At 44.2% G+C, this 15,000-nt stretch overlaps 2 protein-coding genes and 1 long non-coding RNA gene across 8 annotated transcripts in view; all 3 read right to left on the bottom strand.

Annotated features, from left to right (window-relative positions):
• sgpp1b (sphingosine-1-phosphate phosphatase 1b) overlaps positions 1-1,833 on the bottom strand; it is a 7,945-nt gene extending 6,112 nt beyond the window's left edge. For all 3 annotated transcript variants that reach the window (XM_027167850.2, XM_047812421.1, XM_047812420.1), the window contains exon 1: positions 927-1,833. In XM_027167850.2, the coding sequence (XP_027023651.1) occupies positions 927-1,547 (621 nt within the window). In that variant the 5' untranslated portion in view covers positions 1,548-1,833. The remainder of the gene's footprint in view (positions 1-926) is intronic.
• Positions 1,834-2,930: 1,097 nt separating this feature from the next.
• Positions 2,931-6,942, bottom strand: LOC113656812. 2 transcript variants are annotated; one of them, XR_003444002.2, is made up of 5 exons: positions 6,545-6,942; positions 5,611-5,671; positions 4,483-4,540; positions 4,151-4,273; positions 2,931-3,575 (listed from the first exon to the last, which is right to left on the bottom strand). It is a non-coding gene; the product is annotated as an uncharacterized LOC113656812 (long non-coding RNA). The 2 variants fall into 2 exon arrangements; XR_003444005.2 differs by lacking the exon at positions 5,611-5,671 and having other exon boundaries at positions 6,545-6,939.
• A 585-nt stretch (positions 6,943-7,527) lies between these two features.
• Positions 7,528-15,000, bottom strand: part of syt16 (synaptotagmin XVI) — a 17,780-nt gene continuing 10,307 nt past the window's right edge. For all 3 annotated transcript variants that reach the window (XM_027168259.2, XM_047812278.1, XM_047812279.1), the window contains 5 exons: positions 14,008-14,238; positions 11,351-11,640; positions 10,360-10,812; positions 10,068-10,251; positions 7,528-9,863 (listed from right to left, as the gene is read on the bottom strand). In XM_027168259.2, the coding sequence (XP_027024060.1) occupies positions 9,550-9,863; positions 10,068-10,251; positions 10,360-10,812; positions 11,351-11,640; positions 14,008-14,238 (1,472 nt within the window). In that variant the 3' untranslated portion in view covers positions 7,528-9,549. The remainder of the gene's footprint in view (positions 9,864-10,067; positions 10,252-10,359; positions 10,813-11,350; positions 11,641-14,007; positions 14,239-15,000) is intronic.

Genomic DNA, 15,000 nt, shown 5'->3' on the forward strand with positions numbered 1-15,000 from the left:
TTTACATTCACAAACCACCTGTGAACTCTCTTTCTGTCTGCATGTGTGTGTGTTTGCACGCACATCTTTGTTTCCAACATACAAAGCCCTTCGTCTCGACGTGTCTGTATTTGCTAACACGGTTAATCTGTATAAAAGAGAGGTTTAATATGAGGCTGTAACCTTGACAGAACGGTTCTGCTCGATGTAACCTTGATCGCATGGACAAAAAAAAAAAAAAAAAAAGAATAAAAGCTTATCTTGTGAGAGATAACATCAAACCTTAACCAACTTTCGCTGGCAGTGAGACAAACTAAAGACAAAAAAAAAAAACAGAAAGCATTAAGATGGAGATGACGAAGCCTCCCTGTGTGCTGGAGGAAGTGAGCAGCGAGTGTGATGAGCGACGCATATCCCCGAGTTCGTGAGGGCGGAGCTTTGCGTCAATTTGATCTGTCAATCATGTCACATCACGACTGGCTTTTCCTCCGACTTCTTTGACTCTACTGCATCACAAAGAACTGGTTTTATACTGGAACCAGAACTGGTGTTATTATAGGTGGTTGCTAAGGTGTTGCTAGTCAGTTGGATGCTGTTGGATCATTTCTATGACACTACAAGTTGTTGCTAGGTGGTTGCTATGTGTGTTTAGTGTAAGTGTGTGTGAGCGTGTGTAAATTGTGTGTACAGTGTGTAAGCGTGTAAAGTGTGAGTAGTGCGTGTTAAGTGTGTGCATGAAGTGTGTGTGTAAAGTGTGTGTATGAAGTGTGTGTGTGTGTGTAAAGTGTGTGTATGAAGTGTGTGTGTGTGTGTGTGTGTGTATAAAGTGTGTGTACAATGTGTGTAAAGTGAACCCATCTTGTCCTGCCCATGGCAGTGTTACACCCAGTGAGGATGTTCACACCTGCACCAGACTTGGGACCCTGGGCACTAGTCACTATTCTCACCTCCCAGCGGCCGCAGGTGAGCAGGAAGAGTCCCAGCGGCACGGCGGTACCGGACATGGCGTGTGTGGACGGCATGCTGTACTCGGAGTCGTAAAACACCTCCAGCTTGACCACAGGAGGGGAGGCGGGCCGCTTCCACCGCACCAGGTCCTTGGTGCACTGCCCCAGGTACATGACCCAGACCCAGATCGCAATCAGGCGGCGCGCGACGTACGGGTCTACGTTCCAGGTGAGAAACGGGAAAAAGCTGATGTAGAACAGCTCGTTGCCCAGTTCGGTGCCCAGCGTGAACGCGTAGTACAGGAACCGGTTGGAGATCACGAACTGGTGACCCACCTCTCCCGTCAGCGAGTTCTTACGCAGCGGCCCTCGAGCCATTCCGTCCGTCCCGGAACCGCTAGACGGACGCGCGCGAGCGCTTTCTCCGGTGTCCCCGTTCGCCGTCCCGTTTACCGCGCCGTTGACGTCCTGGTGTTTCCCTTTCCCTCCTCGGGACGGTCTGTCTCGCTGTTCTGCATCCACCTGGCCCCCGGTGAAGGAGCCCCGGACACCGCACAGCTCCTGGAACCGGGCGACGTGCTGCGGGTCGTGCAGCGATGTCAACAGCCGCGTTAATCCCATGTTAGCTTCGTAGCTAACAGCGTCGCCGCGTCAGGTGAAACAGGGCGCTTGTCTCGTGCTAGCGGATTCGTAGCTGTGTGTTTAGCTAAGCTACATTAGCGGACTCCATGACGGAAATATAAGCTTTTACTCACGGATAATAAAAAAACGTTCCAGCGTTAAAAAAATAAAATAAGGTAGAGAGCAGGACGCCTGAGGACGGCTCGCGCGGCGCACAACACCGTTATCTCACAAGTTGCGTCTCCGGTTACTGACGGATCAGTCACGGAAAGCAAGTAGTCCAAACAGGCACGAGCACGTACACTTATCTGTAACGCGCACGTAACGTTGACGCACCGCGACCGCGCATTTAAAACGGAACGCGCGCACACAGGATAAAAATACACAAAACAAAAATGTAAAGTTTCCTTTTTCTTTATTTGTTTGTTTGAAATACCTGAAAAATAGACTGATTTTTTTTATGCTACTTTACTCTTTTGGCAAAATGTGGTTAACGTTTTTTGTTGAATATGACAGTTTAAAATAAATAATAAATAAAAATATTTTGACAATCAGTTCTACACATTTAGATACCTAAACAAAACAACTCTAGTATCACATTACACATGTACATTTATACAAAAAATATTTCAAATGAAATAATATTTCAACTATAACAGTATATATATTTATAATAGTATAATAGTATATATAATTATATATATGATATAATAATATATTAGCATCGCATCTCATTATATATATATATATATATATATATATATATATATATATATATATATTCACAAACACAGCAAAATATTAACCAAATTGTTGTTGTTGTTTTCTAACCTAACACTGCGAGCTTCAGACTAGAGAGTTTTGTAATTAGTCTGCAGTTGTGATGGAAACTTGAAACAGAAGTGAATGAATAAATCTCAGTGTTTAAGGATGATTTTGATATGTAAATATGTTAAGGCTGATTAAATAATGTCTGTAGCAAGAGTGCAATTAAGCTGCAAGTAGAAAAATAGACGTGTTAAGAAGATCTAGAACTTTCCAAGCGCAAATAATTTCCTTTAAACGAATGTTCGAATGTTCGAAATCGACAATCTGGAGAGAACTTCAAAGCACAGAACGTTAAAAACGACGTTTATAAAAGTTGCATGAAACAATCACACTGATGAACACTAGAGGGCGGTAGAGCGCCAAATTTCCCCAATCAAGCACATATCATACAGTCCTTACATAGTAATAATATATTATATTAAATGCTGTACTTGGAAACCGTGGCTCATATAGCAGAACAATATTCAGGCAACAAACTTTACACCTTACATTTACTTAAAGAGATACAAAGTGCATGGCTTTTTTTAATCCCTGAAAAATGCTTAGCAAGAAAAAAAAAAGAACACGTAAAGTTTATTTAGAGAGGCAGTTAGGCTCGAGTTGTTCTTTTTAAGTGTAAAAAAGAAAACCCTGATGTTCACTGATGCTGATGGAGTACATCTTATACTGCAACAACCCCAGTTTCTGAGTGTTTAATGCTGACACACAGGCTAACACACACACACACACACACACACACACACACACACACACACACACACACACACACACACACACACACACACACACACACACACACACACACACACACACACACAGAGAGAGAGAGAGAGAGACAGAGAGACAGAGAGACAGAGAGAGTGAGAGAGAGGTGGGGGGGTTTAATTGCCAGCACTTTCATACAGTGTGATATTAATAATTGTTATTAAGTGGATAGAGAAAGATGGAATGTCCATGTTCAGGTGTCACCATGACTTTTAGTCTCTTCCTGTCCAAGTAAAAAAGCCTCTCTCCTTCTTCTTCCTTCTCTCCATTCCTCTGTCTGTCCCGGTCCTTCTGCCCATCGTCCAGGTGGATTTTGCGCAGCAGGTTGTTGATGAGAACAGCGCGGTGCAGGAAGGCCTCAGGGTCATCCAGGTAACGCAGCTTCTGCAGCGACAGGCGCAAAATGCAGCTGCGCTCCTCACGTAAGATCAAGTGCTGCTCAGACACACACAGAGAGAGAGAGAAGGGAACACAAGGTGAGAGAGAGAGAGAGAGAGAGAGAGAGAGAGAGAGAGAGAGAGAGAGAGAGAGAGAGAGAGAGAGAGAGAGAGAGAGAGAGAGAGAGAGAGAGAGAGAGAGAGAGAGGAACACAAGGAGAGAAAGAGAGAGAGAGAGAGAGAGGAACACAAGGAGAGAAAGAAAGAGAGAGAGAGAGAGAGAGAGAGAGAGAGAGAGAGAGAGAGAGAGAGAGAGAAAGAGAGAGAGAGAGAGATCACAAGGTGAGAGAGAGAGAACAAAAAGGAGAAAAAGACAGAGGAGGAAAGCTGGAGATAAAACAAATAAAGGTGAGAGACAGGTAAAAAAAAGAGATCAATGACAGCAAAGAGCGAGGTCAAGGAAGAAGATGAGGAAGAGAAGTGAAAGAAAAAAGTAAGAAGGAAGAACTCAAGTAATAATACATGATCATGTGTGAATAAGTGAAGTGCAGCAGAAAAATAAACCTGAGATAAAGAAGCTCCCTACATGCAAATGTCCGTGCAATTAGACAGAGAAACAAACGATGCTCTTACTTTTTGTAAATATCCATGTCGGCGTCCTTGGACATCCTCCTCTTCCGCATACTTCCTCTTAAAGTAGGCGACTTTCGACGTCGTTGATCGATAAGTGCACACTCACTGTGAAGATCCTGACCACTGATAATCAAAATAAGATGTAAGATATAAGACGGATGTATACATCATTCATGTGCAAGGAGACACAGACATGTGGCTAACACCCAACACCTCACGGATTGCGGAACACTCATTATGTTATGTTTGGTAACAGCGTCACTAATGAGGTGTGTGTGAGTCTGAATGCGTCGCCACCAGAGGGTTGCGTAACAAATACGGAGCACACACACCTTTCTAGCGACGGCCGGGTTCACCTGAGCATCTCTCCTGTATCTAACACACACACGCCTTTCGAGTGCAGAGAGGAAAACAAGACAGACAGACAGAGAGAGAGAGAGAAAGATGTTTGTTTGGTCACTGGATTTAATGTAATGCAATTTAATTTAATGCCTTAATGCAAATGTAATCTGCTGTACCAACATCACTAACAGTTACCAGGTCATCTCCTACATCTCAGACCCTGCATGTTAACACCTGAAACCAGCCCCAGGAATATTAGTGATATATGACAAAATAATCACAGTAACATTTAACATTATTCATAGGTCACCTGACATTTCCTACTAATGTAAAATAAATAATATAAAAAAAAATTACAGTCTTTGAATTTTTATTCTTAGATTCGATTTATTTTCTTTATTTATTGTTCGCTCTTAAAATAAGATCTTGGCCTCCGTAGACAATTTTTAAACAAGCTGGAGAAAGAAAACAGAACCGTGTCCTGTAGACTCAATCCCAATTTACCATAAAAACATAACCCTGGCAACCCTGTGTGATCGTTCACAAGACTGAGGTTTGCACAAAGCCAGACTAACCACAGCTAAAGGCAAAAGTAAGTCTTGTATATTTCACGTCCTTTCCCCTTCAATGAAATGACTTCTACATCAAGCACAATGGGATATTTTTGCTAGCTAACTCGTAATGGACACATATGTTCAGCTTCGTGTTTTTAAATCATCATGTCCACCTTAAAACACATCACTTGGCTCATAAAATTATTATTATTATTTTTTAATTGTAAGCTTTTTGTCTATCCTATTTTTAATGTTATATTTTATCTATCTATCTATCTATCTATCTATCTATCTATCTATCTATCTATCTATCTATCTATCTATCTATCTATCTATCTATCTATCTATCTATCTATTTATTTATTTGTTTGTTTGTTTGTTTGTTTGTTTGTTTATTATTATTATTATTACTACTACTACTATTAATACTACTACTACTCCTACTACTACTACTATTATTATTATTATTATTATTATTATTATTATTATTATTATTATTATTATTATTATTATTATTATATTTCACATGCAGTTTTAAATGATCATTTAGACCACGCCTCTTACCAAAAGTTGCTAACAGAAGAATAGAAGAAGAATCAAACACGCCTTGGTTTGTGGATTATATCTACAAGAGAAAGATGACACGTCATGGTGTGATCTTGCGAATTAGCAACGAACAAAGGAAAGAAACACATAGATCACATCCGTTAGCCAGGAACTCCATCAACATCTGGAGGGAGGATGAATAAACGGTTTATAACGGCTTTGTGTGACGCAGAAAAACAGTTCGTTTTAAACGAAACGTCAAATTCTAATAGGTTCAGCAGCATTTATGTGACATCAGATCACAGAGAGACTGTATTTACTGTATACTGGGTATAAAAACAGCTGGAACTTAAAAGTGAAACGTTTATTTTAGATATTAGAGTGCAGTGTATACTGAACAGTAGGCAACATTATGTGTGGTGTCTAGAGACTCATAAAAAAAGAAAGATAATAGTTTTATTCTAGTCTCGGTGTAGATCAAGTTTTACTGAGAAAGAGAATGACATGCAATCGTTCTGACTGTATGACGAATATGGATCTAATAATGATTGTACATTGAATAATAATAATGCATAACAATAATGAATAACAATAATAATAATAATAATAATAATAATAATAATAATAATACAAACAATACTACTACTACTACTACTACTACTACTACTACTACTACTACTACTACTACTAATAATAATAATAATAATAATAACAGATCTATGTCTAGGTTAGTATAAATAACTGATAGATAAATGAGACATTTGTATTAAAAGTGGACTCCATGTTGTGACACACAGTGATGTTTCTGTGTGAACTTTGAATGCGGTAAAACTGAATTACACACGTGATCGCATGCAGTCTGAGACCGAGCTCTTATATGTCCTTCTTACATGGAAGGATTAAATATAGTAAGATGAAAAGACACCGAAGATCAAACCAAAGTCAGGCTTACCATCGTTTATAAAGCTGCTGGAGGAAAAGCCACACATCAGCAGGTCTTTGCTCTCTCTCTCACACTCCTCCGGCTCAGTGGGGCTTTATTATAATAATTTCCCGGATGTAGACGCGTTAATATCCCGTTCCAGTGTCTGTCTCTATCTGCGCCCACCGCGCGCGCGCGCATATGTGTGTGTGAGTGATGAAGCCTTTTAAACAACACTATAAAAAATATCCCCCAAAATATCCCCGTTTTCTAACGGCACGCGCATCTCGGCGCCTCCTGATTGGCCCTCATCGGAACAGCTGTCTTTCCGTCGCTAAGCAACAAGTCGCCAGGCAGCGATGACGCCACATCAAGCTCCGTTTTCTTTCTCGCGACTCTCTCACGTGCTGCTGCACTGCTTCACACACCCACACGGTGTGTGTGTGTTTATATGAATGGTGTGAGTGTGTGTGGGCACACACACACACACACACGCACGCGCGCACACTATTCATATAAACACACACACACACACACACACACACACACACACACACACACACACACACACACACACACACACACACACACAGAGCTACATAAAGTGGCATATCCACACATCCACATGTATTTCACTTATACACACACACACACACACACACACACACACACACACACACACACACACACACACACACACACACACACACACACACACACACACAGACAAAACTATATATTGATTAAATTCATTTTACTGTATTCATGTACTCACACACACAAACAGGCACAGGCACATACACTTATATGCAAATATAAACACAAAACACACACACACACACACACACACACACACACACACACACACACACACACACACACACACACACACACACACAGTACACACACGTTATGGAACTCCCAGGATTGTGTTTATTAAATGAAAACATGACTACAAGTTTACTGAAAGACAAAAATATATATTTTGAAATAAAAAACACTGGGCTACACACACACACACACACACACACACACACACACACACACACACACACACACACACACACACACACACACGCATGCATCTATATACAGTAACAGTGTAGAACCGACGTATTAACGGTTAAATCCATTCAAACACTGCATGCAGGCGTATAACACACAGTCATCTAACATGAAACCTGCTTCTGCTCCATAAACCAAAACAAACACAGGCACGTCATATTCATGTAGAGCACAAGACATGCGTTGGGGAACATTTCAGCTCCTCTGTAGATTCCAGACATGCAGGACAGCCGGCAGAAAGACGGGAAGTGCGAAAGGGTCATGATGTAAAAACATGTAAACACTTGTGACTTTTGTGGTGAAGCTTATACACAAAAACGAGGCTAGTTTTCATACTGTAACATCAAGGCGTCCATGACAACTTTAACATGCCGGTACAGTATATAAGGGACAAGGGGTTGATTATTTTTCTTAGAATGTCACATCCAGAAGTGATTTATTTTCCCACCGTGAAGATTTTCAAACACGAATCATTTATTTTAATTTTTATGAAAGAACTTTTGTCTCATGCTCTTTAACTTAATACGGTTACGCGCTGGTTCCTGAAATATAATGATCTTACTTATTAACTTCTTGGCTAAGCAGTTTTGTCAAATCATCACCACATGTCTACCGTCATGCAGATTTTTTTCCCCTGCGCGCCCAGCAACAGCAGCCGCGGCTGTCGAGCTGGAGCGAGTTCGTCTGAAGCCGATAATTAAGCTTCCATTCATGCAATCGGGAGACGGCGATAAGTGTTCGAGCAGCTATAACGAGAGAGAGAGAGAGAGAGAGAGAGAGAGAGAGAGAGAGAGAGAGAGAGAGAGATCTCCGAATTGAGCTGCGTTGTGATGTCACTTCCTGGAGATGTGATAAGATGGATCTGTAAAAGCCGACTGGGAGTAAAGGACAGCTGGAGAGGCACAAAGACGCAATCACTGATGTTGTATTACTGCATGCGCTTCCGTAACACTTCCTCTTTCCGTCTCCTGTCGTCCTAAAAGTTCAGTATTTGTGATTGATGCAGAGAGAGAGAGAGAGAGACCTTGGCGTATCCATATGTCATGCTGTGTCGAAACATCGCTTGCATATTTCAGCAGAATTTCAAGCGAGGATCAAATCTTCACCAGAAATCCAACAATCGACACAACCGCGCTTGTAATGTATTAGGCTGAAGTCTACAGGGCAACAGGTGATGCTACTGATGTATAATTATTATTTCATTGTGTAGCATGTGAATGTGGTTGCTAAGGGTTGCTAGGTAAGCGACCTCGTCAAGACCATACGTGACCTCGGGCACTCAGGGCTTCGTGAGGAGGGTTCGAGAAGAACGGACTGATGGGAATAACATCGGAAGGTATTACGCTTCAGTAAAAATACTCATCTACCTCTCGCTGGAAAGAAATTCAGTGTTTCAGTTCAAATCGCAAGAGGTTTAATAATCTAATCTTATATCATATCTGTGTAAATATGCCTACACTTTGCAGAAAGCCATCACTGAAGAGATTTTGTGCATGTGTGTGTGTGGTGCAGTCTTTCCATCCCCATGTGTGTATTTGGCTCTCGGTCTTCTAATGATGTCGTCGTCTTACTCTTCTTCTTCTTCCTCCACTTCAGATTATTCATCACAGAAAGACTTGATGGAAAACCCACAATCAGTCACATCTTCTCGGAAAGCCAGCTCAACAAAAAAAAAACATCTGTTAAACACAAACCAAAGCCATTTCTAGGCCAAGTAGCTGAGAGCTAAGAGCTGAGCTGAAGTACTCATTAAGTATGAGGAATGACGATGGCAGAAGCCATGACACATGAGCAAACTGTGTAAACAGAACAATAGGGAAGAGGATTTACTTCGAATTATATTAATAATAATGAAAGGATCAACTTTTGAGAGTCGTTTCGATCCGTTCCCCCCGTGTGAATGTAACTCTTGCTAAAGCCCGACGCTGTTGACGCTGTTGGGTTCCTGTCAGCCTCCTCCGTCTGTCCGTCTATGCCTCGAGGAGAGCGTGCCACCTGCACACCTGCTGGTTGCTGCTCTCCTTCATGTCCTGCCAGTGAAGCGACTCCTCCTCGCCGCTGCTGTTCTGGCCCAGCGCCAGCCATCCGATCATCTCCTTGCGCTTCATGTTGCGTCGGTTGTACACGGCCGCCATGAGCGTGACTTCGGAGAGCTGGAACAGCGCCACCTGGAAGACGAACGTCTCCTTGAACACGGGGTTGGGATGTCCGCGCCGCACCGACGTCTTACACCGAGAGATCTCCTGCCCCGTGGAGTTGAGCAGAGTCAGCTTCACGTAGGTATCTGCGAGCATGAAAAACGTTATCGTTTACACACATGTTAAATATCGCTAAAGATGTATTGTTCTTGTGGGCGTGGCCTGTTGAGACAGTTTAGCTAACTAAGACGGGCTCGTGGCTAAGATCTCTGACAGTTTTCTCCACACACGCTACATCAGACACGACAGGATAAGACGTGGCTTCTTTCAGAGCGTGTGTGTGTTTTTACCCGGTGGTCGGTTGAGCGCCAGGTTGCGGAAGTGGCTCCCTTTGATGACCTCGACAGAGAGGCGCCCGGTGGTGGGGTTGTAGGACAGACCAAGCAGCAGCTCAGGAACTCCACCGTGAGAGAGAGACTGGTTGGAGGAGACGCCATCAGGAGCAGCGCTCACACACAGCTCTGAGTCTAAAGCCTACAGAGAAAGAGACAGAGGTGTCATGGAAAGCTTAGAGATTATATGATCTCTTATATGATCAATTGAATTTGAATGCAATACTGGGTCTAAAACACACACACACACCTTCAGGTTGCTGCGAGGTTCCAGTACGAGCGTGACCTCGAGTCTCTCGGTGTTCAGTTTGTTAAGTGTGTAGATGGTTTCTCCCATCATTCTCTCCCGGTTCATCTTGCCCAGAGCGTACAGACGGAAACGCAGCGCCGATGTGTTCAGCTCCGGCGCCTCGAGTCTCGTGAAACGAAACGTCTCTCCGAACCGTGGCGACGATCCCCTCTGCACGGCCGTCTTGTAGCGCTGGCGTTTACCCGGGAGCAGCACCACACGCACCTGCCACGCGTCCATGCCACTCCGAGCTTTATCCGGGATGTCCTGCGCCATCACCACGGTGACCAGGAGCTTGTAGGATTCGGGACGGTAATTGAGGACGACCACAAGGTCACCGCATTTGGAGATCGGTGGGCGGGGTGATGAGACGGAGGGGCGGGGCTCTGAGATAACACTCGCTGCACGTTCATGCTAGTGAGAGCAAAGATGAGGGACAAAGTCAGCGGAAACACACAAGTACAAACAGAGAGCTTACTGCAAATCACACACACACACACACACACACACACACACACACACACACACACACACACACACACACACACACACACACACACACACACACAGAGCTCAACAGTGTTAGAAGAGTTCAGGCAGCATATTTCACACACAATGACTCATGAATATTCATGCTCAGTAAACATGATAACTTGATGAACTCATGAATATTCATACACAAGAAGCTGTTATACCATATTTGTACATCAGATAACAAGCTAGAGCAAGCAGATCAAGAGAGAGAGAGAGAGAGAGAGAGAGAGAGAGAGAGAGAGAGAGAGAAAGTGTCTACAGAAACTGACAGAAAGCGAGAAAGACTGATAGATGGATTTTACTTAAAAAAATAACACACACACACACATATAGACATAGACATAGACATAGACATAGACATACACACACACATACACACATACACACACACACACACACAAACACACACACGGAGTACCTCAGGGCTCCATGTAGACGAGCTGTCTGTAGCCTCGTTGTAATCGTACCCCGGATTATCCATTGCCATGTCCGTCTCCCTGTGTGAGAGAGGAGTCCGGCGTCCTGAGCTCCCCTGACGGCTCCTCTGACCCCGGGACAGCATCTCAGATCCCTGAGAGCCCACAGAGGACACGCGTCCTCTCACAGACGGAGTCTCCGAAATGCAGAGGTCTGTCTGGTACAATGACTCAGTCAGAGGATCTCTCTGTTCAGACAGCGGGTCCTGGAAACTTCTCCTGCTAACTCCATCTGCAACGACAGAGAAAGTCCTTACGTTTATTTCGTTTAATAAACATTGTTTAGTGATTTTTCAAACAAATAAATAAATAAAGAGATTGATAAGAAGCTTGTTACAGCACTGACATGATCCTAAATGTTATTAATAAATGAATAAATATTAAATTTCAACATATATTTCAACTTCATAGAATTATTTCATATTAGTCAATACAGCATGAGTGATTTTCGGAGTGATTCCCAGAGTGATTCCTGGAGTGATTCCCAGAATGAATCATTCTCAGAGTGATTCCCAGAGTGATTCCTGGAGTGATTCTCAGAGTGATTCTCAGAGTGATTCCTGGAGTGATTCTCGGAGTGATTCCCAGAGTGATTCCCGGAGTGATTCACAGAGTGATTCCCAGAGTGATTCCCAGAGTGATTCCTGGAGTGATTCCCAGAATGAATCATTCTCAGACTGATTCTCAGAGTGATTCCTGGAGTGATTCCCGGAGTGATTCACAGAGTGATTCTCTGAGTGATTCCTGGAGTGATTCCCGGAGCTATTCCCAGAGTGATTCCCAGAGTGATTCCCGGAGTGATTCCCGGAGTGCTCTGAGCTACGCTGACCTTTTCTCAAGCATTAAATTATTTCATTTCAAAGGGCAAAATCTTTTTTATTGGTTTTATGAATTATTTATATGACTTATTTAATAAACGGACGGACTCTGGGAAAAAAAACAAAATGTTCCATTTCATCAATTTGAAGATACCTGGTTACCGTGGCGACCGAAGATCTGCATGAACCGTGGAAACTGAAACAAGGCTTCCATGGCACACACTGTCTCGAAAATGTTCTACACATTATTTCTGTATTATCTCGTTATATCTCCATCATTCGGAGCGTCTCATTCTGGACCAGTTTCAGGTTTTTACACAAATACGTACAAGTTTTTTTATTTGCATTGACATTTTGTCTATTATTAGTTAATAAGCTGGTTTACGCTCGTGTAGACATGGTTTGCCGAGTTACTGCTGTTTGCCAAATGACATGTAAAGCAGGAGTCAGCTGCGAGAGAGCACTTTTAAACCGCTTTTACATCAAAATGAGAAAAGCGCTCATCTCCATCGGATGGGATCATGACCCGGGTCGAGAGCTCTTAACGGACCATAATTATGACTGCTGACGTCTCCAAAATAAAAATCAACAGCGCGAATCAATCTGGATTGAAAGAGCAGGCTGTTCTCTCCAAACTGCATCCACATGTCAAACAAAGGACACAGAAAGATGTCATGGTAACGGTGGTCAGAGAGTAAGATTCAGCTGCTGGGAAGAAGTTACACAGATGTGAACATGGAGGAACAGGAAGGAAGCACAAAGGACAAAGGGAAGTCTGAACACAGGTTTAAACAAAAGTCCCACAAATAAAACAAAGGGGAAAATGCGTGGCAGAGATGTGAAGCTGGATGTGTGGAAGAAAAAAATGGGTTCTATTTTCACTGTGACTGGCAGGCACACAGGCCACGCCCATACACTGTGACTGGCAGGCACACAGGCCACGCCCATACACTGTGACTGGCAGGCACACCGGCCACGCCCATACACTGTGACTGGCAGGCACACAGGCCACGCCCACACACTGTGACTGGCAGGCACACAGGCCACGCCCATACACTGTGACTGGCAGGCACACAGGCCACGCCCATACACGGTGACTGGCAGCCACACAGGCCACGCCCATACACGGTGACTGGCAGGCACACAGGCCACGCCCATACACGGTGACTGGCAGGCACACAGGTCAGGCCCATACACTGTGACTGGCAGGCACACAGGCCACGCCCATAGACGGTGACTGGCAGGCACACAGGTCAGGCCCATACACTGTGACTGGCAGGCACACAGGCTACGCCCATACACTGTGACTGGCAGGCACACAGGCCACGCCCATACACGGTGACTGGCAGGCACACAGGCCACGCCCATACACTGTGACTGGCAGGCACACAGGCCACGCCCATACACGGTGACTGGCAGGCACACAGGCCACGCCCATACACTGTGACTGGCAGGCACACAGGCCACGCCCATACACGGTGACTGGCAGGCACACAGGCCACGCCCATACACTGTGACTGGCAGGCACACAGGCCATGACCATTCACGGTGACTGGCAGGCACACAGGCCACGCCCATACACGGTGACTGGCAGGCACACATACCACGCCCATACACGGTGACTGGCAGGCACACATACCACGCCCATACACGGTGACTGGCAGGCACACAAACCACACCCCTTCACTGGGACTGACAGGCACATGTGCCACACCCACTTTAAAGGGAACGACTACATGGCTGTGTGTATGCATTAACAGTGTGTGTAAATATTTGTGTACCTTCACAATCTGACGGTTCGGTGCAGACCTCCTCCTCCTCCTCCTTCTCCTCCTGCTCAGGAAGTAGTCGTTCAAACTTCTGCTGTCGCCCCATTGCACTCTGGGTCGTGACCTCTGAGATCCCAGAGCGAAAACTCTGAGAACGCGAGACTGAGATCTCGAACCGTCTCACGATCTCATCCTCGCTGTCGGAGGAACTGGAGATCTCACCATCATCCCCATAACTGTTCACTAAACACACACACACACACACACACACACACACACACACACACACACACACACACACACACACACACACACACACACACACACAATGATGGAGAAACTTTAAGAGAGCTTTAAACATCATATTCACTCTCAATATTATAAATCCTTGAAGCTCATCATATGCAATGATTTGTCTGTCTGCCTCACCGTCTGTCTGCCTCACCGTCTGTCTGCCTCACCGTCTGTCTGCCTATCTGTCTTTCTCTCTCCCTGTCTCTCAGTCTGTCTGTCTGTCTAGCCGTCTGTCTCTCTGTGTTATCATGATCTCTGTACTTTCACATACACAATCACACTATAAACCAAATCCAATAAACACAAAGTAAAGGTTCTTTTTTGAGCCACATCGGTCGTCATGGTTACGCCCTTCTTACATTCAAGTGTTTTCTTCCCATCCTTCTCATTTAGCCCCACTTAACACACAAACATGTTCAGTTGCCATGGCGACTCTGCCTCATACCAAGCTATTATTGACTGATTGGTGAAAACTGAGATCTTGATTTGAACCTGGAGTGGCTTTGGAGAGCAAGAAAACACACACACACACACACACACACACACACACACACACACACACACACACACACACACACACACACACACACACACACAGACACAGACACATACACACACACACACACACACACACACACACACACACACACACACACACACACACACACACACACACACAGCATTAAAAAGAGAGTCTGTGTGTGTATGTGT

This window comes from Tachysurus fulvidraco, chromosome 4 (assembly GCF_022655615.1).
Source record: "Tachysurus fulvidraco isolate hzauxx_2018 chromosome 4, HZAU_PFXX_2.0, whole genome shotgun sequence".
In the NCBI taxonomy this organism is placed as follows: domain Eukaryota; kingdom Metazoa; phylum Chordata; class Actinopteri; order Siluriformes; family Bagridae; genus Tachysurus; species Tachysurus fulvidraco.